Consider the following 26,199-nt stretch of genomic DNA (forward strand, 5'->3'; position numbering starts at 1 on the left):
TGTAACCACTAGAAAAGATTAGGAGGGCCATTTCTGGAGTGATAGTCACAGCCGGCAATGTACATATAAGACTTGCCAGCACCATGGAGCCAACTACTACATTGGGCATACTTTTTTTTGTTCGATACTTTCATTTAACTATTTTAAGCACACATAATAGCTGGTTTATAAATAAACTTGTCACAATCCAATAACTGGGGTTCTTTAGCAAGTACAAGCTTAAATATTTGAAAAATCTCAGCTCTAGCTTTTCAAATGGTCTTCAAGAAAATGTTGTTCCTGGCAGTGCTCTGTTAAGTAGCAGTGGAGGTTTACCTCCTCCTAAATATCCAATGAAAGAAGAATCCGAGAGCCTTCCATTAAAAGTATGTATTTTAACCGAGCTATTACTGTGTTTAAGCCATTTAGTCACCTTTGACTCACCACTGTTTGAATTAGACTTCTGACAACCCTGTTGCTACACCAGCAGCCCACCAATTGTACTTGCAAACAACCCTCATGTTTTAAAGTAGCTGTAACATTTAGATCTTTCTAACATTTCCTCAAATAATTAAAGATAAATGAATTTATATTTAAATCCTCAGCTATGTTCTTAGCTGTCAGTTACGGTGCAGATTATTGTATTTCTATATTTACCTCCGTTGGTAATTTTAACTTCATGTGTTGCTATGAAGACTTGCAGATGTCTTTAATCAAGCACTATTTGTTAATACTGTAGTATCAAAATATTATGTCGCATTATTTTAAAGCTTTCAAAAATAAGAGTAAAATGTTTTAAAAAAAATATATATATGCTGTTGCACCCGCTCCTTTGCTGCGCAGCAGCCTGGCACAGCACATCAGGCGGGTTGGCAGCGGTGCTGCGTAAGCTGTGGTCTGCACGGGATTTCTTTGGGGCGTTGGTCGATGAGGTGACCCTGTCTGGCATTACCGTCCCCGCACCCTCAGCCTGCGGCGGGTCTCTCTGTTCTGGTGAAGGACCCAGGACCCTGCTTTGCCCTCCAAGGGGTGTCTGTTGCTGTCTGTGGGTGTGCTTTTCCTTTTCAGTGGTGTAAAGCTGACTTCACCCTAGAATCGGATTTGGGACCTGCCGCTCTCCTCAGGGTCGCTTTCCCAGGAGGGAACTGGAGGCGAGGCCCCTGCCCTGGCCTCCCGCCGCGGTGTTTATCGTGATGCACACACGCAGTGATGGAAGCGATGACGGAACAAACACTATTGCTGCCGAATGCCATAAACAGAGTTGCACAAATTGGGACTGAGGAAATGAAAAAGGTTTATACTGTGAGAAACGCGTTCGCAAGGACACTTTAGAGGCGGATTTAAAAGTTTTGTGAAGTAAAGAAGTTCATTCAGCGCAGCGCTGGGTGCACCTGGGCAGTGGGCACCCCTGGAAAGTCCCTTGGGCTTTTATAGTTTAGTTCATGATTACATCAAAGCCATTTACACAATGAAAGTCCCACCCCCAAAGTTTCTACATTCCCAAAGTTTCTTCATATTGTGACATGTTGTGCAATTCTCTCCTGGAGCAGGCGCAGCTTCTTCGTGGGGATCCGCTGGTGGTCGTTCTCCCCCTCAACTCTGAGAATTCGGTTCACTAATGGTCATTTGGCGGTGGCTGGCGCATGCTCCCACCTTAGTTCTTTTTGCTGACCTTTCAGTTCCTTTGTTCATGTCGATTTCAACATTGCTTGCCAAGCCGTGATATCCTGTATTTACTCAAGGTTACATTTGTTACATCGTGTATGTTAATGCTTAAACAAGTTTCGTCCCTTCATAGACAAATTTCTCACAATTCCACCCTTTTTCTCTTATTCCTTATCTTTGTTTAAGCATACATTTCAAGTCACTACGGTATCATATTATACTCATTTCCTTTTTGTCTTTCGAATCCTTTCCAATTTCTGCAGTAGCAGCCTCATTGGAATCAGTATTTGTACTGGGAGTTTTATGTCTTATCACCATTATTTGGGGGGGGCTTTTGTCTACTTGTAGCCAATTTTGGGTTAACTGGCATCGTAGTAAGTTGCATGCCTTCTGTTACTGCAGAAATTAATGGTATAAAACAAGGTCTCAAACATGGCAAAAACAATAATCCAGCCAGGGCACATAGTAGGAAGAATCCCACATAATAGGAAGAATCCCACGTTCTTCCCCAGGCCCCTCCCATTAATCCTTCCCACTAATTAGCATTAAGCATTGAATTCCATTTCTGAACAGGTACAGGAGCTAGTTTCTTAATATTTTGTGCAGTATCTCTTACAGTCTTTTCATTATCATCAAGCTTGTGACAACACTCAGAAGTACTGCATTTTCCACATACTCTCCGTCTTCGGCCAAAAGATAATCAAGAGCTGATCTACTCGGAAGAAGCACACTTCTCATTTGGGTCTGTTGTTCTGCCAATAATTCTAAAGCTGGAGCTGTTTGATTAGTTATCAGTTCTAATACAGCTTGCAGCCTGATTATTCAGCATATATACTGGGGTCCTATAGCCCCAACTCCCGTCCTAGTACCAGGAATCTATTCGTTGGATAGTCTGTGGAGCTTGTTCTTTTTGGTATGGTTATACCAATTACAGCCGGGCCCATCGTGAACCTCATGGTGCCAAGGTCTGGTACAGCTTGTATCTCCACCACTCAACACCAACAAGCAGTGGAGCAGTCTCTCCTTGGTGGCAGATACAGAACTGATCCAGTCACGCCCTTGGCACTTTCCCCTAGGATCTGACTGTATCTGTTAGTTCCTCGGCTTTTCTTCCTTAGGGCTAGCTCATGGTGAGTGGTACAGTATCTCCAAATCCCTTCTAACTTCTCAAATTTACAGTCAAATTCAAGTTTAGTGGATTGTGGAATCTGTCCCTTCTCCCTTAATTTCTGCAACGTCTGAGAAACAGTTCGTACATTTTGATTAATGTACTCATTTCCATATTTCCAGTCTATGGGTTGTACATTAGCACTCAGATAGGGGAGACCAAACAACTGCTCATAGGGAGCGATTCCCACGTCTCTTCGTGGGGCCGTTCGTATTCTTAACAACGCTAAGGGTAGACACTTCGTCCAGGGCATCCTAGTTTCAGCCTTTAGTTACTTGATTCTTCAGGGTTGATTCATCCTCTCTACTCTAACGGAACTTTGAGGATGCCATGGAGTATGGTGCTCCCATTTCATTCCAGTTTTTCTGCTATATTTTGAATGATCCAAAATGTAAAGTGGGTTTTGTGATCTGAGTCGACATTTAAACAGATCCCGAACCGCGGGATTATTTGTTCCAACCATATTTTTACTACACTGTTTGCAGTAGCTCTGATTACTGGAAATGCCTCCACCCAGTGGGGAAGGTGATCTACAATTACCAGCAGGTAATTTCCATTTCTGTACCAGCGGGAATTCTGTAAAGTCCACTTGGATAGGTGGAATGGTTTTATTGCTAACTCTCCACCTCCTAGGTTAGATTTTCTCATTACTTTCTTACTTACTCTTTGGCAGGTCATACAGTCGCTGTAATTTGTTTAGCAACTGTATAAATCCCTATGCATCTGAGCACCCTGAGAAAGTGGTCACGTAATGCCTGAGTTCCCCAGTGGCTACTCTCATGCAATTGTGCTAATATTTCCTGAGCTAACTCTTTGTCTACCATTTGTCTCCCATCTGGGAGAATCCATTTTCCCTCTTCTGTCTCCTTTCCTCCTGTCTGCCTTATTTGTTCTTTTCCTTCTCCAGGAATCTTGGGATTTGTCTTGGTTTCTCAACCCATGGTATTAAAGCGTATACTTTTGTATTCCTTTCTTGCGCAGCCTTTTTAGCTTCTTGATCTGCCCTTTGGTTTCCCCGGGCCTCCCGTGTTTCCCCTTTTTGGTGTCCTCGAACATGTACCACAGCGATTTCTAATGGTTTTTGAAGAGCAGTCAAAATGTCAGTTGTTAACTGCTCATGTAAAAGTTCCTTCCCTTTTGGAGTAGTCATTGCCCTTTCTATCCATATTTTCCCCAAAGTATGTACAACACCCCATGCATATTTAAAATCCGTACATATAGTACCTGATTTCCCGACTAGGTATTCCAGTGCCTTCTTTAAAGCATGTAATTCACAGGCCTGAGCAGACCAGTCCTGTGGAAGGGACCCACTTTCTATTAGTCTTTCTGTTTGACCATCTACTACTGCGTATCCACTATACCGCATTCCATCCTTACAATATGATCAGCCATCAGTGAAAAGATACTCCCCTTCTTCGAGTGGGCTTTCTTCTGTCTACCCTCATCTTTGTCTGATAGTCTGTGATCTCTAGGCAATCATGTTCTTGCTCTGAGGGGTCTGCCCGATACAAAAATTGAGAGGGATTCAGTGCCTTATCCGTGCGAAGCACCAAATCATCTTTTTCCATCAGTATTGTCTCATATTTCAAAATCCTTGAATCTGTCATCCACTGTCCAGACCTTTGTGTTAATATTGTTCGGAATGTGTGAGGCGTATAAACCATTAGATGTCCCCCAAAGGTAAGTTTTGAACCTTCTTCTACTAAAATTCCTGTAGCGGCTACTACTTGAAGGCATATAGGCCATCCTCTACAACCGGGATCCATTAATTTAGAGAGAAATGCCACAAGTTTACAATGTCCTCCTCTTTCTTGCATTAATAACTCGTGTAATACCTTCCTCTGTATTCACGTAAAAGTAGATTTCCTTCTTTAAGTCTGGGAGGGTCAATAGTGGAGCCTTGACGAGCTTAGACTTAAGTTCTTTGAATTTTTCATTCTCCTCTGTAGTCCACTCTACATCTTCCTTTCCTAATAATTTTTGTACAGAAACTGTACAGCCTGAGTGGGCTGCAGGGAGGAGAAGGGGCTGTAGCATGTCTTCCCCCATTTTCATTATTACCATAGTTTTGTGGAGGGTGATAAGGGGGTGGATTGATCCATGGGAGAGGGTCTAAAGGATCCCACCCTGGTTCAGTTTTTTTTCCTGTCTTTTTCTTCTTTTTCCCCCTTTTCATTTAGCTTAAAAACCCTCCATGCTCCCGTCGTCCAGCAAGAAGCACGCTCGCCTTCTTCCCGGCTGGGAGGTTCCCCGGCGTTCACGGATTCACTCAGAGCCTGGCCCCCCCAAGTTGGGTGACCAGTACAAACCTTTACAGCCCCTCCGCTCGCATTCGCTCCCTACTCCAAGCGCACACGCAATGATTTACCGTCTCACTTTTGTCTTTTCCTCCAGCAGTCCCCCACCGACCCCCCCCCCTCTTTCAGCATCCCCCTGACAGGACTGTCCGGAGGAGTTCCCGCCATGCCCCTGTCCTTCCCTTCTCCCTTGGAGCCTTTCCTCCTTCCCGACCCCGTTTTCCTCAAGGAAGCCGCCCACTCCCCGCCCGCTCCCTCATCCAGCCCCCCCCTCGCAGCCCTTCGCCTTCTCACCGGGCCCGGCGCGCAGCTTCTCGCGGCGGCGGCGGTTCTTCTCCCCGGTACCGGGTCCCTTCCCCTCAGCCCGCCCCGCCTGCCAGGGCCCCCTCAGTCGCCACCCGCCGGCAGAGGCACCGCGCGCGCGCTGCCGTCGCCCCCTCCCTCAGCCGAGCGCGGGACCCCGGCGAGCCCCCGGCCGCCAGAAACGCGCCCACACCGACCCCTCAGAGCCGGATTTAAAATATTTGTGAGCGCGTTTCTCACAATACTTTAAAAAAAATAAATAAAATTTCAAACGGGATAAATTACTGACGCAGCCCTGACGGCGGCGCCTCACGACCTCGCTTCCCGCGCCTGGCCGGCCGTGACGCGCTCGCGCCGCGCCGGAAGTGGAGGGCGGCGGCCGTGACGGGGAGCCGCCATGGCGGAGTGCTCCGGCCTGCAGTTTGTCAGCCCCTACGCCTTCGAGGCCATGCAGAAGGTGGACGTGGTGCGCCTGGCCGCGCTGAGCGACCCCGAACTGCGGCTGCTGCTGCCCTGCCTGGTGCGCATGGCCCTCTGCGCCCCCGCCGACCAGAGCCAGAGCTGGGCGCAGGACAAGAAGCTCATCCTGCGGCTCCTCTCGGGCGTGGAGGCCGTCAACTCCATCGTGGCCCTGCTCTCCGTCGACTTCCACGCCCTGGAGCAGGACGCCAGCAAGGAGCAGCAGCTCCGGTAACGCGGAGAACGGCGGCTGCGCTGTGCGGCGTTTCCAGCCGTTTGGTTTCGTGGCCGGGGTTGACCTGGCCGCTCGTGTCCGTGTCCTCCGGCCGTCTCCCGGGGAGCCTCGGGTGTCGGCAGGGCGGCACGCAGGGAGCTGGGTTTCGGTGTCCGGGCCGGGGGGAACACGGGTCCGGTGCCTGCGCTCTGCTCGCTGCTGCCTGTGCCGTGGGGAGCGGGGCCCCGGGATTCCGGCTGTCTGCCCGGTCCCGTGTCCGGTCGCTGGCGCGGGAGGAGGAATCCCCATGGAATCACCACCGGCCTTTAGCCGGTAACACGTCCGCGCTTGCGGAAGTGCTTGATAGTTGTTGTGTTTAATTGTCTCTTAGGCACAAACTAGGAGGAGGGAGCGGGGAAAGCATCTTGGTGTCGCAGCTTCAGCACGGGCTGACACTGGAGTTTGAACACAGCGATTCACCCCGCCGCCTGCGCCTCGTGCTCAGCGAATTGCTAGCAATTATGAATAAGGTAAATTTCTCCGTATCTGGGCGCTTGCGAATTTTGTGTGGGTGAAAAGATGCGCTGGGTCGGTTGATGCCCGGTCTGGTGCCGTTTCCGGCGCTGCTGGGGTGCATACATACTCTTCTGCAGTCCTTACCCCCTTCACCCAGCCTTCACGTCTCAGTCCGATGGAATGGTGGCTGGTGGTTAAACTCCCTCTGAGTCCCGCTGCCCGAAGGGACCCTCTCTTCCTCAGAACAGATGAGGGTAACCTTTTCTGACATGATGCAGGCTCTGTGTGTTCTGTAGTATGCTGCACTCAAATGTAATGTGATTTTGTGATGCATCAGTGTGAAAATCATGTTTGAAAATGAAGTTAGAACTTTTCTCTATCCAGTTCTTTACTTCTAGTGCAGTATGATATTTGTCCCCGTATTTCTCTTACCTCCCTCCTCACCACCCCCACTCTCCCCCTCAAGCATTTTATTTTTCTTTGAATATATCGTGGTTTTAGAATTGTCGGTGAGCTGTTTCTTCTGGAAAGAAGCAATGATACCAGCCGTACTGAAGTATTTCTGCTAGTAAATATTTTTTATGCTAAACAGTTTTCTTGCCTGTTCTGTGTTTATAGCTGTATGTTTTTGGCAGTTTTTAATGTAATCAGTCTGCTGAAGCCATAAAAGATTGATTAGACAAATTGCTTCATAAAACCTGTTCAGTGATGATGAATGCTGTCTTGTAGGTGTCAGAATCAAATGGTGAGTTTTTCCTCAAATCTTCGGAGCTCTTCGAGAGTCCTGTTTATCTGGAGGAGGCAGCAGACGTTCTCTGCATTTTGCAAGCAGGTGTAGTATTCTGTGTTTATAGTGTGTTCTGCCTTACAAATGTGAAAAAATAACTTCTGGAGCCGTTGTGACTGCCTTAAGGTTGACCTAGGTTTTCTAGCTCTTTGAAAGAGGAATAAATCACAGATTGATTTTCCATTTATTGATTTGAGTGTGTTATTGAAACGCCTGTTAAAAGCAAGGTTTTGCTTGTTTCACAGTGAAACACTGACTTTTAAAACTCTCTTTATCCAGAGTTGCCGTCACTGTTGCCGATAGTTGATGTGGCTGAAGCTTTGTTGCACGTTAAAAATGGAGCCTGGTTCCTCTGCCTTCTGGTGGCCAATGTTCCTGATAGCTTTAATGAGGGTTAGTGACAGTTTCTTCTTGTCAAGCTTACTTTTTTTAAAGGTTTGAAATGATTTCCAGCAATATAGTTATTTCTAGCAATATAGTTATTTCTGGGCTAAACCATGTGTCACGAATGTGTGAACAGGAGAGAGTCTGGCTTATGACACGTCATCTGAATGCCTTTGTACCTGGAGATGCTGATAGGCTCCCATTCCCATCATGTTGATTCCCCTTTTGTGCAGCCTGCTCGTGGGCTCATCAGGTGCCCTTTGCAGCTTTCTGTCTGTAGGTCGCTGTTCCAAAGGCGGGCTTGGGCAGCGAGTGGCTGGGACTGCGAACCTGGCCAGCCTTGCTAATAGTTCTCATCCCTTAGGCTAAGCTGTGTTACGAGGTGAAAAGTTTGTATTGACAGTGCCTGTTTAGCATCCCTTACCTCGCAGTAAAATTTCAGTCTCCAGGGTTGCCAGATGCACGTTACGTTAGATAGAGTACGAGTAGTAACTGGATGATGCATAAATCTGTAATGACCCTGTAATTTCTCTGAGGAGAAAGACCATTTCCTTGTTCTGCTTCTAGAGCGTATATCATGAGTTCTTGCCCAGACAAGATTCGTGTGGCTCAGCTAATAAATCATAATGAGCTGAACAGAACGGCTTGGCTTTGTGCGTTTATGTTTCTGTGGCTTGCTGTTGGAAAGGACAGATTTACTTACACCTCCTGTTGGATATTTAGTCTGTAGAGGTTTGATTAAGAACGGTGAACGGCAGGATGAGGAAAGTGTTGGAGGACGTCGTAGAACAGAAGCACTTCGCCACCTGTGTAAAATGAACCCTTCCCAAGCTCTGAGGGTCAGAGGCATGGTGGTAAGTCTCATCTGTCGTGAGAATCATAATTATAATCCTCACTGGAGCTTTGAAAACAGATAAGATGATTGAGCCTGAGCATTTTATCTAGGTGGAAGAGTGTCATCTGCCAGGTCTTGGTGTGGCTTTGACCTTGGATCACACTAAAAATGAAGCTTCAGATGACGGAGTGAGTGACCTGGTGTGTTTTGTGAGTGGTTTGCTACTTGGAACAAACGCAAAGGTCCGAACTTGGTTTGGAACTTTTATTCGAAATGGCCAACAGGTATGAAAATCTTTAAATATTCTGCTTTTTAAAAAATATTCTTACAGCTTGCTGTAACTCCTCTGGATGTGGGCACCTGTATTTGTCTGAATGCATATAAATCCTTTTATGTGTCTTGGAGCAACCTTTACAAGGCAATGTCTTCTTGTGGGACTATCAGGTCTATAAATAGCGTCCCTGAAGGCAGCTTTTTGGTTGTTCCTCCGAGAGGTTTTTGGGTAGGTGATTCAATAGGCATGGAAACCAGGGAGTTGTGAGCTCGTAATGTTTACCTGATAAATATGTTCATTCTCAGTGTTCACAGTAGGAAGCTGCGTTTTGACTTGCTTAGTTAATTGAGTTAGGTGAAACTTGTGTTTCAACGTAGTACACTGTTGTGATATGATCATGTGTTGCCTGTTGTCCTGGTACTGAAAATTGCATTTTAAAAAAGTTCCCCCTGTGCTCCTCCTTCGTTTTCTCCCTTGACTTCATCATTATGGAAGCTCTTATGTAATATGTTGTTTGATGTTTTGAATTTTACATTGTTCCCCTCGTCTTTTAACCTCTTACACAGAGAAAGAGAGATAATATCAGTTCTGTGCTTTGGCAAATGAGGAGGCAGCTGCTCCTGGAGCTCATGGGAATCCTTCCCACGGTTCGCAGCACACACATTGTTGAAGAAGCAGATGTTGATATGGAGCCAAATGTGTCTGTGTATTCAGGACTGAAGGAAGAGCATGTCGTGAAAGCCAGCGCATTGTTACGCCTCTACTGCGCTTTGATGGGAATTGCTGGGCTGAAGTAATGGAAGTTTTAATGCTCTGTGTTTTTTATTCAGTGTCTGTCCATTTAAACAGAGGTTGAGAGCTTTGGGCACTTTTAGCATGAGCTGTCTCTTGATGCCATTGTGTCCTTGAGATGGTCTCGACAGGACTCGCCAGTTTTAGTACTGGGGGAGGCCCCTCTCACGTGCTGAGGGCTGGAGTCGCCAGTAGTTGGAAGTTTCTTTGTCTTTAGACGGCAACGTTGTGTAGTGCTAAGGTCTGTTTAGGCAGGTATGTTTTTTTAGTTTCCGGTACTGTTCTCAGCAGAAAAGTTTTTTCATTCTAACGGTAAAGATCCATTTATGAACTTTGCTGATTTTTTTTTTTTAATCTAAAATAATGTAACAAATGTGGTGCTCTCTTTAATACTGCAAAATCAATTCTACTGACTTGTTTAAAAAAACTGTAGGCCTAAGTGGTTGGAATAGTGTGTAGAAGAGAAAGCAGCTAAAAACTCTGGCAACATACGCTACATGAATTTTGGATTTATTTTCCTCTGCTTTTACTTTTTAGAGAATGCTAACTTAGTATCTTCGTGCATTGTTAGGGTTAATTTTAAGTGTTTTATACTAATAGGCAGGATCATATCCTGGGAAAGTTTTCTCACCGTTGGCATCTCTAAACAGAGATTTTTATGTCTTTAAGTTCAAAGAGAATTACCAGCTGATCTTGCTACTCATTTATTGACAGAAACTCAATAGGTAGATTAAATAACAGAAAATTTAATCTTTAACCATTGTGATGAGACTGGAAATCTCTTCACTTTTAAATTGGCAACATGGGTTTTGTTCTTTTTCTCTCCTGTTCAGGCCAACTGATGAAGAAGCTGAGCAGCTGCTGCAGCTGATGACCAGCCGGCCTCCCGCGACTCCAGCTGGTGTCCGCTTTGTGTCGCTCTCCTTTTGTATGCTTCTGGCCTTCTCCACTCTTGTCAGGTACCTCTCAATGAAGGAGGAGCTTTGTAAAGATGTTGCTGTTTCAGCACTGTTAAGGCAATGACCTCCCCAGAGCTGCACAATTTTGCTCTCCTAATTCTTTTTACGAATCTCTCTATGTTGGTCGAAGGGATTTGTCTCGCACTACGAGGAGTATATTGATATTGTACCCTGCTCTCCCTGTTGTTTATAGCAAATCTTTTGAAAGGGGAGCATTGCCATTAGCTTGGTTTGGAATATTTTTTGAAGGCTAAGGTAGCCCTTAGTAGTTCACTTTTCCGTTGTACAAGTTTATGGCTAAATGATTTAGAGACCCTCTTCAAAAGAGTAGTAGTGTAGGAGGTGTTTAATGGATGTAGCTTTCTGCTCTGTGCATTCAAGATGGGAAATTGCCTGACAATTGGACAGAAATCTGTGCTGAATATCAGTGCTTGTCAGCTGCTTGGCACTAAAGTGAAAGTGACAGTCTCCTGGCGTAAGATTCCTCAAATACTGGCTTTTCTGCTAGTAACTGTCAGTAAAACTAGCTGTAGTTCGTGGGAGAAGGATCTTTTATGGATTTTCTCTGTGCAGCACCCCGGAACAGGAGCAGCTCATGGTAATGTGGCTTAGTTGGATGATAAAGGAAGAAGCTTACTTTGAAAGGTGAGAGTGGACTTCTTTTGTTTTCAGTGATTTCAGTAATCTCACGTTGATTTATGTCCTGTTGGAAAATAACTCTTTGTCTTTGTTACCATTAGCATTTCTGGTGTGTCTGCTTCTTTTGGAGAGATGCTTCTCTTGGTAGCCATGTATTTCCATAGTAATCAGCTCAGTGCTATCATTGATTTGGTCTGCTCCACCCTGGGAATGAAGGTAAAACCTAATCTGTTTCTAGCACATACATTTCTCTGTTAAAATTAACTTTTTACTGTGTATTTATACTCTTGAATTTAATTTAGTTTTGATATAAAGAACTTTGGTTTTGCCAATATACCTAAAGCAAACGTGAAGTAAAAAAATAGGTAACTAAATTAGTTCCTCTAGAAAAGCATTAAACTGTGCATACCTCTTGATAGAGAGGAATGTTGTGATAAAAGTATCTTCAAAAAGTGATGACTTGATGAAATCATTATTTGCAAGAAATGAACTTTTTTAGAAGACTAATTGAAGTAGTTTCCAAGATGAGCTGCAAACTTTTAATTTTAAATAGTTTAAACACATGTCTCCATATATAATAATTAATTTCTGAAAATTACCAAGGGAGACTTGCCTTGAATTTACTATCGTGAAACAGCATCTCTTCAAATGTAAAAGTTAAATAGGTAGTTTTTAGGATAAGGAAGACATAGAGCGGTGAACTCGTGACAGTTGAAAATATTTTTGTTTTACATATAAAGTATAGATGTGAATGTTTTCCTGGTGTCCTCCTGAAGACAAGTTTAAAAAGGTTAAAAATTTGTAGAATAAATTGGCAGTACTTACTTATCAGAAAGCTAGAACTTAAAATTACAAGTTCTTTGTTCTTTGTTTCAGATTGTTATTAAGCCCAGCTCACTCAGCAGAATGAAGACAATCTTCACACAGGAGATTTTCACTGAACAGGTATTTTAAGTCTAGGTATTTTTTTTTTCCTTCCTCTTTTTATTTTTTTTCTTTTTTTTCCTTTTCTTTCTTCTTTTTTCTTCTGTACTCCCTTCAGTTTGACCTACAAGAAGAATCCAAGTGTGTTACAGTTTTACACTTACTGTTTTAAACTACATAAAAATATTCTTCAGCTTCCAAACAATGAAAAATAAGTAAATGCTGGAAAGAATGTAGCTGTGTGACTTTGTCACCTTGTGCTTATGCATTGTCATAAGGTGAATATTTGTGGTATTTTTCTTGTTAATTATAACTTTCCTTTAGGTTGTTACGGCCCATGCAGTTCGTGTGCCTGTCACAGGCAATCTCAGTGCCAACATTACTGGGTTTTTACCTATTCACTGCATTTACCAGCTTTTAAAAAGTCGATCATTCACCAAGCACAAAGTATCCATTAAGGTAAGACTTTAATGTTATTTTTGTTCGTAGTTTTGAATGTTGACTAGGTTTTGCAGGCTGTTTTTTTGGTTGAATTGTAGGAACAGAACTCTTGATGAATCTTATGGCCTGTTACCATGTAATTTAGGAAGGAACTGTGTATGAAGGTAGGGTACCCACTTTTGACTTTGTAATCTGGAGACCACAACTTAGTGAAGTTAAAAATTATATAATAAGAAAGTTATCTCTTTCCCCCTGTCTGTGCTTAATAAAATTGTAATCAGAATGGTATTTCCAGCCAGGACAAGTTTTACTAGTGTGCAGAGCAGGGTCCAGGAGACACAGTTGATGATGACAGGCCCAGTTCAGAACTGGTATTACACTTTCCCAAGTCAAAGCCTCATTCAGTTACATTTTTTGTAACTAGTCAAAAGGGTATGGACTTGCAGACAAAAAATTGCCCTCCAGCTTTGAAACTGAATGTGTAATGCAAGTTTTTTTCTAGGACTGGATCTATCGGCAGCTCTGTGAAACCACCACCCCACTCCATCCTCAGCTGCTTCCTCTTATTGATGTCTACATTAACTCTATTCTTACTCCTGCATCTAAATCCAACCCAGAGGCCACAAATCAGCCTGTCACGGAACAGGAGATACTGAATGTTTTTCAAGGACTCTCTGGGGTAAACGATTTGTTTGCTTCTTTCGTGTACCTTCATGTGAACATGTGGTTCAGTATTTTGTGTATATGCATGATGCAGATTCTGTAAGTTGCTTCACTTTGTCTTTAATGCCTGTATAGTAAACTACCCCCTACTACAGTGATGGTCATGCGTTTCGCAGTCAATCTTGTTACTGCTACTCAGATTTTAGGAGGATTGCTATTTGTCCCTGTTTTGCCCTTTTCCTTGGGAACTCACCAACTCATGCTGTTAAAAATGCAAAGAAAAGCACTTCATGGATTGAAAAGTGGAGGTGTTTACATAGGATTTGTATAATTTTTATACAAACTTGATCTTGTTAGATAAGAAAACTATTTAATGGAAGCACTCTAGCTGGTTTTTAAAGAAGTGTTTTCATTTTGATAGAAGTACAAGAATGGTCACTTGGACACATGTAGAATGAGTGGCAAGCTTTGATTTGCATTGGGATCCTGGGATTACTTATTATTAGTGTCCCAAGATATTAAAAATACATTTTATGTTTGAATCTCATTAAAAAAAAAAATTCCCTGCAACTTCTTGGACCTTATATGGGTTGATATTTTTATACGAGGCTTACTGCCTTATCTTTCTTCATATTTGCAGGGAAATCCAAATTTTTATTCTCAAGAATCAGGAATGCAACATGACCTTTGTATGTGGTTTTATGTACAGGGAGAAAATACTCGTCTTGCTCAACGATACAGCATCACAACCCAATTGCTCGTCCTCTACTACGTCCTGTCGTACGAAGAAGCGCTTCTGGCAAACACGAAGATTCTAGGTATATGGGAGTGCATCAGTGGAAAACAGATCAACTGAAAACTAGATGCAAAGAGAGGAATTCTTACAATAACCAGAATTCATGTTGCTGTCCGATTCAAGCACAGCATAAAAAGTTTAGGTTCTTGTAATAAATACGGCATTGGTGTGGAAATTTGGGAGATAAAGTTTCTGCTACAATTCTGTAGTCCAGTAATTTGTTTTCCAGATTAAAAAAAGGTCGAAGCTGGCCAAAAAGTCACCAGAAATGTGTATGACCATCTACTAAATACAGCAATAATTACCAAAGACTTCTTAATTACTTCAGATCTTCCTTTATTTGTGTGTTATCAAACTTGCACATGCATTTCTTTGGGTTGGCAATTTTATAGTTGACCATACTGCATGATCCCTTCTTACCTTTGAAACTGAGACTTTAAGTCAATTCTAAAATAGTGTTATGTAGTTTATTGATGGAGTTTAATTTCAATGAAAACATAGTATTTATATCTGGTGGCTGTTTTTACCTGCCCTTTTTAGGGTGCTAAACTTCCGGTATTCATCAGTTCTATTTTTTTCATGCTGTTCAAGAGACTGAAATACTATAAAATCAATTGTGGTTCTTCCTGCATTTATTACTTCCACCTGACTACAGGGTGTTGTGTGTGCCAAGTTTGAATTCCATGTACCAACTGATTACCATTTTTTTGAAGAATAAAAACCTTGAATAAAGAAAGTGCAGATTTGAGCTATGATTCCAAAATCAGTTGGACTTGGTCAAAGATAGTATGGAAATCTTGCGAACTAATCTAAATGCCAGGAAAATCTTTAAATAGAAATGTTCACGGAAATGGTTGAGAGCTTAATTTAATACTTTAGCAGGAGTCAGGTGTGTTGTTTGGGATTTTCTCTATTTTACCTGAATAACATAGAGACAAGTGCTTTACATTTTCTTTATTGGTTCTGTTGGGAAAATAACTTTTTCCAGCTGTAACTGTTATGCGTGGTTTCTTGTCCTGTTCCCTTATAGCTGCCATGCAGAAGAAACCGAAGTCTTACTCTTCAGCATTAATGGATCAGATTCCAATCAAGTACCTCATCCGGCAGGCACAAGGACTGCAGCAGGAGCTGGGAGGTATGTCTGTCTGTGAAAGCCTAATGTGCACGAAGGAGGAAGGCTAAGCGTGTTTCCAGCTCTGTGGCTGTTGTCTGTTTCATAGATCTGTTCATGGCGTCGGTTTCCTTCCTTTCTCTTTCTTTGAAAATCTGTCAGGAGTAAGAAGTGAGATTACAGATGTGTTTGAAGACTAGTAGTGAAAGTTTGAGGAAGACAGTTCTTTTTAGAGTAGGTCTTACCTACCTAGAGTAGGTTTTAGAGTAGGAGTTGCCTCAGAATTTTTAATTATTCTGGACTGAGTTTAGGAGTTACTACGGAGTCCTCCCATGTTTCCAAAAGGTAACTTTTCCTTTCTGTTGGAATTAGAATATCAGGCTGTAAACCCTCATGCTCAGTGAACTTCTTGGCAGTGATTCAGTTAAGGTCTGTTGTTGAAATGACAGGCACAAATACTTTCAAGTGAAAGACATAGCTAACTCAAATCTAAGATGTATACTGTCTTAATACCCCTAAAGGTTTGCATTCTTCACTGTTACGCCTGCTTGCAACTAACTATCCACACCTCTGCATTGTGGAAGACTGGATCTGTGAGGAGCAGATCACGGGCACTGATGCCTTACTGAGGAGGATGCTTCTTACAAACATTGCGAAGAATCACTCTCCCAAACAGCTTCAGGAAGGTAAATAACTTCATGTGAAGTAAGTAGTGTTCTTTACAAATTGGTTGGAATATAGTGGGTTTGGAAGTGTGTAGCCATTTAATTCAATTGCTCATACTGCATTTGTGTAATGAAAATGTTCTGCTGCCAAGTCAGAAAAAATGCCAGAAGTCCAGTTGTACCAAAATCCCATTGTCTTTATTTTACAGCATTTTCCATGCTGCCTGGAAATCATACCCAGCTGATGCAGATCTTAGAACATTTAACACTTCTCTCAGCTGGTGAATTGATCCCATATGCAGAAGTATTGACATCAAATATGAATCACTTGCTGAATGCTGGAGTCCCTCGGAGGATTCTTCAGACTGTCAATAAACTCTGGATGGTTCTTAACACGGTGATGCCAAGAAGGTAGGCTCAAAATACTGTTTATTTTGTTGTTGCAGAGAGGTGGAATCCCACTTTCTGTTTCAAAAACAATGACACAGTGCCTTTGTCTGGGAAATTGGAGGTTGTGACTGAAGAGAATGTGTTGGAGTTGCATTCCTTTTTGCTTTGCAGAAATTTTTAATCTTTGCACTTGGAGGGATGGTACTTCATGTTCTCTGGGGAAAGGAAGTCACCAGTTTGTTTAAAATGTAGACTATGGTTTTATAGCATACATTGTTTATGACAAATTGCTGCTGAAACATGAGCTCACTTTGGTAAGCATGTGCCTTTTCTGAGGAATTGGATGCTCTGTTGCAGCGAAAACAGTTTGGTTGCTCTAATTCCAGTGAGTGTAAGTGAACTATATCTTGGTTAACTTCAAGGGCTGCAAATGAACCATGGGTCTTTTGCTGCTTGATAAAAATACAGCTCATTGAGATAAGTGAGTGTCCAGATGCTTGCGTGAGCCTTATCTCTTACAGATTATCTAATGAAAAACTTGTAAACATGATCTCATTTTAGGTTGTGGGTCATGACTGTTAATGCTCTTCAGCCTTCAGTAAAAATAGTCCGACAGCAGAAATACACTCAGAAAGATCTGATGATTGATCCTTTGATTGTACTAAGATGCGATCAGAGAGTTCACAGGTGAGCATCTCCCTCCTTTAGCTTTTATGTTCCATGGTACTTACATTGGTATGTAGTGAATGCTAAACATAAAGGTGTCTCACAGAGAACTCTAAAAGCTTTCAGTACTTCAAAAGATAGTTTCGAACTAATCATATGAGCTTGTTAAGTTCCATCTTTTTTGTATTCAGCTTGTTGGTCGGAGGGCTGAGCTGCGTGTGCTGTTTCAGCATGTCATGCTGCCCAGCCGAGTGTCGTCGTGGACAACCTTACACTCAGTTCTATTTTGGAAACTTTGGGATTTGTATGTAGATCGTCCATTTTGGATTTGTATTTGTGAATTCTTCTAAATAGACATTGCAGCGTGCTTAAAATGGCTGCTGCCACGTGGTGGTGGTGGTGGTTGAGGTTGTGGCTGTAACATCCTTCCACTGCCTTTTGTCATCCCTCCTGGGCCTGGAGGTGTTCCATCTGTTGGATAACCATTTCTGCTGGTGCGTGCTTGATGGATATGGCAAAGGTAGATTTGCTTAATTTCTCAAAAAAGTCTTTTAGCAGTACTTGGAAATTAGTTCCTCTAGATGTCATTGATGATAGAGGAGGATGTGTCATGCTGCTTTATGGCTTTGATGCAGTAGAATCGGATGATAATTTTAGTAGTGAAAATGATCATAACCAATAGCAATGGGCCAGCTTTTAAGGAGAATATGAAATAATGCAAACAGTAAGTCAGAATTTGTAAATTATAACTTTGCTTTTTCATTGTAATGAAGAAAATCGCATCTGTGATTCTGAAGAAGATAGCGATTAATCATTTAAAATGTACTTCAGCCCCTAGCTTTATTCGTTGTGTATTCTTTTTCACATTTTCTGTCAGTTGTGGTTTCTTTTTCCCATTTTTATTATCTTTTTGTTCATAATAAATGGCTAGTAGTCAATTTGATTTGTGCTTCATGTTCCTGTTTGTATGCATCTGTCCCTCCTTGCCTTTTAACAATTGAGCTGTGAATCCAGTTTTCATTTGAGTTGCTACAACTCTGCTAGACTTGAAGTTTCTGTTGATGACATCTTTAATCCTCAGCCTATAGGTTAAATATTTAAATGTACGTCCTTTCAGCCCTGGATGCAAATTGCAAATCCTATGTTTCTAAAACGGTTAGGGAGGTTTATAATGCAGTGTGATTTGAAAACTATCAGCTTAGTATTACAGAAGCAGTTCAGAGCTTGTCTGCCTTGTTTTTCCCTGTCATTTAGGTCATTATTTTTCTTTCTTTATGTACAGCCAACACTTTTTGGGTTTCCTTTGTTCATCAGAAATTGGTCTCTTCAGCAGTTACTTGTTTTTGTAGAGTGTACGCATACGTATGTGTGCATGAGAGATGCCGGGCAGCAGAAGTGATTGTGACCTTCAGTGTTTTGCTGCGTTAGGGAAAACAGCTTTACTGTGAACCAGACTACAATCAAACGACCTTTGAGGAGTGCTTTTAGTTTGTTCATGTTATTACTGTCCTATTGTTCTGCCTACTGAAATGCCTGTATTTTATCATGTGTTCCTATATCAGGAGTCCTCCTCTGATGGATATAACTTTGCACATGTTGAATGGATATCTCCTTGCTTCAAAAGCTTACCTCAATTGTCACCTAAAAGAAACAGCAGAGCAGGACATTAGGCCATCCCAAAACAATGCCATGGGGCCAGAGGCCCCAGAAGTTACAAGGGAAGAATTAAAAAATGCATTGCTTGCTGCTCAGGTAAGGGGGAAGAAATGGATATTAAATGATGTGAAGAAAGACAATGATAAAACAGAAATACAGAGACAGGAAATTAAAGAGGAGACCTTTTTACTTCTTTTTTATCGACTTCTGTTACCATGGAAAAGATAATTGCCTCTGTATTCAGGTTGTTAAATATTTTCGGTCTTCTGTTTTCTAGTCTGAAACATTGTGTTGGTTAGCTGCTTCGATAGTGTACTTTTCTGTTCGTTAGAACAGAGGAGTTTTGCTTACTAGCCCTTTTGCCTTGTTGCTTGTGTTTTCCAGAAGCTCTTTCTGTACTTAGCTTTGCAGCAGTAAAACACGAATAAATGGGACAGACCTACGCATGATCATTTGATCTATGTTATTTAGAAGAAGCAGCTAGCATCATAAAGTGTGAGACTGAAGAATGGTGAACTTAGCTTGACATGGTGGGAATTCTTGAGTAATCCTGTTTCCCAGACAGTCTCTTCTTACTTCTGTCTGGAAGAATGTCACATACATAGTCCCTATTAGAACATGATTTTTGAGTTAATAGGAAGCTTTATTTTTAAATGAGTAGGGTAGTCTCCTCTGAATACTGTGAATTACATGGCCATGTGCATTTTTTTTCTGACATGGATGCTTTAAGGGATCATTGGATATTTATTTTGAAATAGTATGAGATTCCTTTGAAATTACTCTTTTGATCTGTGATTGTGGTGATCTGCTGGATTAAGCTTTTGTTCTTCTTTGAGTCTTGATTCAGATAAAGTGTTGGGGTTTTTTAATGTTCTTCAAGGATTGTGATTCTTGAACTGAGTTGTTTCTGTTGTACGGGAAAAAAAAATCTATAGCTAGAAATGCTAGCCACCTGACAGTCTTCGATTTCTTAAATTGTCATTACTTTGATTTGTTTCATTTCATTGGGGTTTTTTATGCATGTTCTGTTGCGTATTTTCTTCGCAGGACAGTGCTGCTGTGCAGATTCTTCTAGAGATCTGCTTACCCACAGAAGAAGAGAAAGCCCAAAGCAGCAATATCCATGGTTTGCTAAAGAGTCTTCCTAGTACCACAGGCCCTAAGAGTCCAGAACTTGAAGAAGAAGAAGATAGCTTGCTGTGTAATCTTCGAGAGGTCCAGTGTCTGATCTGCTGTCTGCTGCATCAGATGTATATAGCTGATCCCAACATAGTCAAACTAGTCCATTTCCAGGTATGCTTTGCACTGTTTTAGTTCTTCCTTGGTTTCTCTGGTTAAGAAAGAGACAAACGAAGTGGTCAAAGGATGGTGAATGCTGCTGTTGTGTTCCTCAGAAATTATAATGGCCCACTTCTGTGCTTCCCATCTCACCAAACTGGCAGTACCTACATTTCCTCCAGATTTCAGTACTTGGACTCCGTGTTGTAGCTGAAAAGGGAGCAGCTGAACTATGCCTGTTCCTCATCGTTAAACCCGTGCTTTGTTTGTGCCTCTGCTGTTTTTTATACCAAAATAGTTTGTCCATTCTAGGCCAAGGAAGACGGACCTAATCATCTTACAGTTACTTGTTCCACATCTTCTGTGTGTTACTTTTTTTCTGGCGATGTTTTTAAATTATGAATACCCATTATTCAAAAGTAATTCGGCTTCAAATGTAAATGTCTTATCTTTCCTTTTTGTTAGGGCAGTTTACCTCTTTTAGAGTGGAAGGAGAAAGGTTGCCCCTGCCCCAGCAGCTGTATGTCTTCAAAAAAAGAAGAGAGGAGAGATTAGCAAATTTTTTAACATAAATGTGCTTTTAGTTAAATTGGTCATTGCCAGGTGGCTGTCTCTTTTAAAGGAGTTAATTTGCCTTGACCTGGAACTGGTTAAGTGACTAAAAAGGTCATAATGATGCAGTCATGGAATAAGCAAGTTGGGGGCTATGGTGATGTTTGAAACACAGGGGAAAGAGACCGAAGGAGTGGGTCACTGCAGCCTGGTTTAGTTTGGGGAATGGAGGGAGAGTTCCTATGCAAATAATACATTGGGTATTGAGGATGAAGAACTGATTCAGACCCTGGGTTTGTCACCCCGCATGCCTCTTGTCGCCTTGGGATACAGGCCTGTTGCTTATAATTCTGAACAAGACATTTACAAGTATATTAGGTCTGTGTTAATGCTTTTTTCAAAACTAATTTCAAATCATAATTGAAGCAGAATTTTTAAAACACCTTTGACGCAGTGATACATCTGTTTTCTTAATGACGCAGGGTTATCCCTGTGAACTTCTGGCACTGACAGTGGCAGGGATTCCATCGATGCACATCTGTCTGGATTTCATACCCGAGCTCATTGCCCAGCCTGAACTTGAAAAACAGGTACTGTACAGTCACCGAGTTTGAGAATCACTGTAGATAGTTAACCCTGATGAAGTGTTGGTTAAGGCGAGACAATAAGAGGGTCACTAAAAATAGTCCTGTTCTCATTTGCCTGGATGTTAAGGTAATAATCTGTAAGCACTTTTACCTTAAGTTGAAGGCCCAGTTCCCTTCAAACAGCAATTGTGACAACTCTGCTAACATACCTCTGTACACTTGTTCAGGAAGTACTCTGGAATTTCAATATTACCTGCAAGAACATGAATAAAAGCACTTTTGAGTAGTGACTTCCATTCATTCTTTATACTGAGTATAAATCAGTTGGCAGAAGTTTTGCCTACTTAATTTTTATCTGATAATTTATAGCTACAGGAACTTCTATGAAGGTTTAAGTTTTGAAAACCTTTTTTTGCAAAGAAACTCCATAGAACAGATGAAGCAGCCTTAAGATCAGAATTTTATTCATTCTCATGAAAAGTTTGACTACTGAGTCTTTTTGCAGGGAATATTACTACTGTATCTTGAAGCAAGCTTGGGGCAAGAGCATAAGGTGTACATTTCTTAATCGGTTTAAGTTTCTCCTGTGACAGTTGTCCTACCGGTTCTTTTCCTGGTCTAACTGCAGGAACAAAGCCTGCTAGAGTGACCTGTGCTACTTTCCTCAAAGCTGTGCTCTTTGCATCTGAAGAGTGAGGGTTTCTTCTCATTGCAGACTCAGCAAAGGGGGAGTCAAGAATCTGATTTTGAAATGTTTCACCAATATTTTTGAAGGTCTCCTCACGATGATTATGAAAAACAATGGAAAATCGTTTATTATTACTTTCTAAAGCAATTTGTAGACCCTGATTTAGTGTACTGTGACAACGGGAGATTACATATTTGGCTCGTTGTAGGTAACTGGAATTTGTTGGTCTAAAGATTCATCTGTTTTCTACATCAAGCCATTTTTATAGTTGCTCTTATTTAATCCCTTCTCAAATACTAAGTTACTGCTGATGAGAGGACACTCCACTAAAGTTAAAACTAAAACACATTGGACTGTAAACAGCTTTTACAAGGGTTATATGCAAATTGTGTGTTGCTTTGTTGTTCATTGTTAATGTCGGATCAAATTGTATCTGTGGGGGAGATTCTGAAACACTAATGCTGGTATTTTGATTAATGTTAAATATGAGTGGGGTTTTTTTCTTAATGTCAGCAGAAGAAATTCAGAATGACTGTTATTAAGGCTGTTTCTTCTCAATTTCCTCATTGTTGAAATAGAGAATATTTACTAACTCCTAGGTTATGTGAAGAGCTTTGGATAGAAAGTGCAAAGCAATCTGTAACTTTATTGCTTATTTCTCTTTTGCCTTTCACTTACTTAACAGATATTTGCCATCCAGTTACTTTCATTTTTGTGTATCCAGTATGCGCTACCTAAATCTCTCAGCGTGGCTCGTTTAGCTATCAATGTGATGGGAACCCTGCTCACGGGTAAGCACTCCAGCAACCTCCGCTTGTGGTGTTGTGTAAATTAGAATTATTTGTCTACGTTGAATGCAGTTTTGTCTAAATGCCACTGTGTTAATTATGATTGTAAAGGTAACAACAATTCTTGACTGTATTTTTGTAATAATTTCTTTTTACTTAACCATTTCCCTTTCCTTGATAGTTTTAACCCGCTCGAAGCGCTATGCTTTTTTTATGCCGACCCTGCCTTGTTTGGTGTCATTCTGTCAAGCCTTTCCTCCTTTGTATGAGGATATTATGTCTCTGCTGATACAAATAGGACAAGTTTGTGCCTCTGATGTTGCTACGCAGACAAGAGACTTCGACCCGATTATTACACGTAAGTAAAGTACCTTGTATTTCAAAAGTAATGTCACGGTCCCAGGGAGAAAATTATGTTAATATTTCAAAAGTTTGAGTGCAGTTGGAATGCAGTATGAAATTTACTGCTATTGTCTTGTAAATACAGACAGAATAGGGATAGGTGGATTTGCTGGATTGGAGGAGAGAGTTTAGAGGCTAAAGGGGCTGAAAGTACCCCTTTTATTAAACTTTGTACCACCTTCCTTCTGTTTTATTTCCCTGCTTGCATCATGTCAAGATGTATCCCTGCATGCAAGAGTTGTGCGTAGAATTTGCCCTTGTAGTCTAAGGATTAAAGATGTGAGCAAAAGCCATTGACTTTTGGGAACACAAGGACATTTCAACCTCTCAGCTGAGGCATAATGGACATACAAATCTTCCTAATCTGTTGGAAATGCAAAGTCCAATGAGCTACCTGAAGTCTTACACATGACGTAGCATGGTTGGATAAATATGTAGTGATTGTGTGAATGTATCAGTTGATCTTGAGCATGTTTTTGTCTCTTCTTTTTTTTTGTTCCTAAAGACAAATGTTCTGCTCGTGTGATTCCATGGTGCTAGGTATGCTAGGATATTTATGTTAAAAGAAGTAAGAGGGAATACAAAAAACCCCAAAGGAGTCAGACATAGGTAAATAAAAAAGAAATGTTGAAGTGTCTCAAGAAATAATCTGTGGAGTTAAGCCTGGTGCATGAAATAGTGGTGGCTCAAATTTGCAATTTCATAGCATACATGTTTATGTTATGGGTGTAATGTAACAATTTAAAAAATATGTTTATTTATTTAGACGTACTTTGCTTATTTTACTTAATTTTTTAGGTCTCCAGCAACTAAAGGAGAAACCACATGAAGTGTCAGGACTTTGTAAAGATCCATTTAACAAAAGTTGTTCAAGGGACATTGCAAGCATGGACCCTGATGTTCGGTTATGCCAGTGTGTTGAAAATACTATCATTGAAATAATTAACATGAGCGTAAGTGGAGTTTAAGAAGAACGCAAATAGGATTGTTCTGTATCTAGTTCCACAGTCTATGGGGTGTAAATTTGGAGAAAGCTGCAAAAGTGGGCAGAGGGACTGGAGCACAAGAAGTCCATGGTTTTCATTCATTCAATTCGGTTATGGCTGGAAAGGAAGAATTCTTTAAAGACGCTTACATTGCTTCCAGTGAAAACCTTTGAGGCTGATGGGGTCAGTAAATAATCTCCAGTGAAACTGAATGTGATTTGCAGGCTTGCTCGGTTTCTGAAGTGGTACAGCAACACACCCAGAAGGGTTTTGTAATGCTCTAAGAGGTGAATATTTAATTTGTTGAGCAAACAGCAAAATGGTGGGTAAGAAAAATGTGAGACTGAAGTGCTTTGCTGCAGTTAAATGAACTGGTGTTCCAAAGCCTTGCAGAGCAAGATGGAACAAATTTCTCCAAGGAAGACTTGAAAAAGTGGTGTAAGTAGCTTGCACCGTGACAGTGAGTACTGAGAAAATGCTTTAACTTCTTTCATTTGTGTTTAAAACCATTGGTCAGAGTTTCAGTTCGTGAGATCAGGAACTTCATCATCCATTCAGTTCATGAGATCAGAATCTTTATCAGTCAGCCTTCACTGAAAGTTTTAAACTGTTCTACAAGTTTCTTTAAAAAAAAAAGTACTGGTACTACAAAATGAGCTGTATAAATGTCATTTTAAAAGAAGATGTATTTTTAATGCGGCTCAGATGGTTTAGTTTCTTGAAGTCTTTCTCACCTTTTAAATAAGTGCAAAGGTATCTTAAATTGTCATCAGGATAAGACTATAAAAAGAAATGAGCGTTGAGGCAGACTCGGGCAGAAGCTGTGTTTCCCCATCACAAGAGGAATGGCAGATTTCAGCCATAGCAGAGCGGGTCTGTGTGGCTCAGGGGCCAAGAAGGCCGAGTCCTTTGTGCTCCGTGCTGGAGGTGAGTGGCTCTTTCATGCGCGAAGGCTGCAGGATTTGGCCTCGACAGGTGCTGCAGGAGGGCCTGTGTGGTGCCGTGTCTGGGAGTTCCCTGAAGGCTGCGCGAGCTCTCGTGTGAGGCCGCATGTGGCTTTGTGGCAGAGGAAGAAAATCAAGGTTTGGCTGCTGTGCCAGGAAGGAGTGTTGCACGTCGCCGCACGTGAATTGCTGAACTTGGCAACCCAGCACGTGCTCTTTTCTTAAATGACAGCAGCTGGGGTCCTTAAGTAACTGGTTTGCGTGGAAAAATATTTTACTTGACGTTCTGGAAGTAACGGTCTGGTTCTTCAGCGTGGCGGCAGGAAGGCCTGGCGTGTGGCTGCTGCCGTGCTGGGCAGGGCTGTGGGAGGGCGGAGGCCAGATGGCGGTGCGCTGGGGTGTGCGCTGGGGTGTGCGCTGGGGTTGCAGCGTGCTGTGCCCAGCCGACACTGGGCGTCTGTTTGTCTGGGTGGGAAGCATGGAAATAACCCGATGTAAATAACCACAGTGTCTGTATTTTTTTTTTTCTCTGTTGTAAGTGTAATTTTGTATGCTGGAGTGGTATTTAAATAAAAAAACCGAACAAAGTAGTGTATGGCTTAATATCAAAGGGCGTTGCCTACGCTGATTTTAAGTATTTTGCAATACAATTCCCCCACTGTAAACGCGTGGTTGCCCAGCAACGAGTGTAATCCGGAAGCCAACAACGCCCTCCGTGATTGGTTCGCATAGCGCAGAGGTGGGAGGTGGGAGCGGCTCAGTCTGCTGGTTGCTGATTGGCGGCTCGGGGCTCTTTCCTGTCAGCTGATTGGCGCCGGGGCGGAGGCGGGAAGGACGGACGCACGCTGCAGAGGCCGCAGTCGCCTGAGGTGAGCGGCCGCTCGTTGCCACCCGTGGGGCGGAGAGCGGCTGTGAGGGGACCGGGCTGGCGCGGCGCGGGGAGGGGAGGGGAGGGAAGGGAAGGGAAGGGAAGGGAAGGGAAGGGGCTTTCGGTGGGCCCTTGCCCCTTACAAACCATAAAGGAGACGCCCGGGTGCCTCCGGAGGTTGAGGCGGGGCGGCACGCCCAGCGGAATGACAGCCGCCTCCTCAGCGCTCCCGGCCCGCAGCCGCGGGGAGGCGGAGGAATTCTCCCCAGGGTAGGAGCTGAGGAGGGCCAAGGTGGCGCCGGGGTTTGTCTGGGGAGCGGCCCCGGCCCTCCCGGAGACGCTGCCGAGCGGAGCGGAGCGTCCCCGGGCTCCCGGACCTGCCCCCTTGGGTGTTGAATCCTTCCCAGCGCCCCGAAGGGGCTCGCTTTTCTCTCGGGCGAAGCTTAATTCATAGCGCTCGTTTAAGCGAGCCCCCCCGAACGTGTTGGGCAAAAGTCTTTCAATGGGGTGCGGTGACGTTTGT

General features: G+C 42.5%; 2 protein-coding genes across 5 annotated transcripts in view; both read left to right on the plus strand.

Annotated features, from left to right (window-relative positions):
- Nucleotides 1–5,791: 5,791 nt before the first annotated feature.
- Nucleotides 5,792–25,395, plus strand: INTS2 (integrator complex subunit 2). The gene is made up of 24 exons (XM_075440253.1): nucleotides 5,792–6,102; nucleotides 6,477–6,615; nucleotides 7,331–7,433; nucleotides 7,668–7,781; nucleotides 8,496–8,626; nucleotides 8,718–8,891; nucleotides 9,448–9,674; nucleotides 10,507–10,632; nucleotides 11,206–11,277; nucleotides 11,373–11,487; nucleotides 12,148–12,216; nucleotides 12,520–12,654; nucleotides 13,139–13,315; nucleotides 14,009–14,117; nucleotides 15,126–15,230; nucleotides 15,728–15,892; nucleotides 16,081–16,282; nucleotides 16,823–16,948; nucleotides 18,490–18,679; nucleotides 19,631–19,876; nucleotides 20,896–21,003; nucleotides 22,374–22,479; nucleotides 22,658–22,834; nucleotides 23,677–25,395. The coding sequence occupies exons 1-24, from the start codon at nucleotides 5,810–5,812 to the stop codon at nucleotides 23,844–23,846; spliced, it is 3,579 nt and encodes a 1,192-aa protein (XP_075296368.1). The 5' UTR covers nucleotides 5,792–5,809; the 3' UTR covers nucleotides 23,847–25,395.
- A 226-nt stretch (nucleotides 25,396–25,621) lies between these two features.
- The window catches only part of BRIP1 (BRCA1 interacting DNA helicase 1), a 63,979-nt gene continuing 63,401 nt past the window's right edge, over nucleotides 25,622–26,199 (plus strand). For 3 of the 4 annotated variants that reach the window (XM_075440398.1, XM_075440402.1, XM_075440401.1), the window contains exon 1: nucleotides 25,622–25,677. The gene's annotated coding sequence lies outside the window, so the exon portion shown is untranslated. Of the gene's footprint in view, nucleotides 25,678–25,867; nucleotides 25,947–26,199 lie in introns of those variants that run through there. The other variant, XM_075440399.1, reaches the window with a different exon arrangement.

The sequence above is a fragment of the Opisthocomus hoazin genome, chromosome 20, assembly GCF_030867145.1.
Source record: "Opisthocomus hoazin isolate bOpiHoa1 chromosome 20, bOpiHoa1.hap1, whole genome shotgun sequence".
Classification (NCBI taxonomy): domain Eukaryota; kingdom Metazoa; phylum Chordata; class Aves; order Opisthocomiformes; family Opisthocomidae; genus Opisthocomus; species Opisthocomus hoazin.

What these genes read in the sequence shown, in the direction of transcription:
- INTS2 (XM_075440253.1), top strand. Translation starts at nt 5,810, where the DNA reads ATGGCGGAGTGCTCCGGCCTGCAGTTTGTCAGCCCCTACGCCTTCGAG. An exon ending in TGAGGGTCAGAGGCATGGTG is followed by an intron (nt 8,627 to 8,717) that starts GTAAGTCTCATC and finishes CATTTTATCTAG; the next exon opens with GTGGAAGAGTGTCATCTGCC. An exon ending in ACTGCAGCAGGAGCTGGGAG is followed by an intron (nt 15,231 to 15,727) that starts GTATGTCTGTCT and finishes ATACCCCTAAAG; the next exon opens with GTTTGCATTCTTCACTGTTA.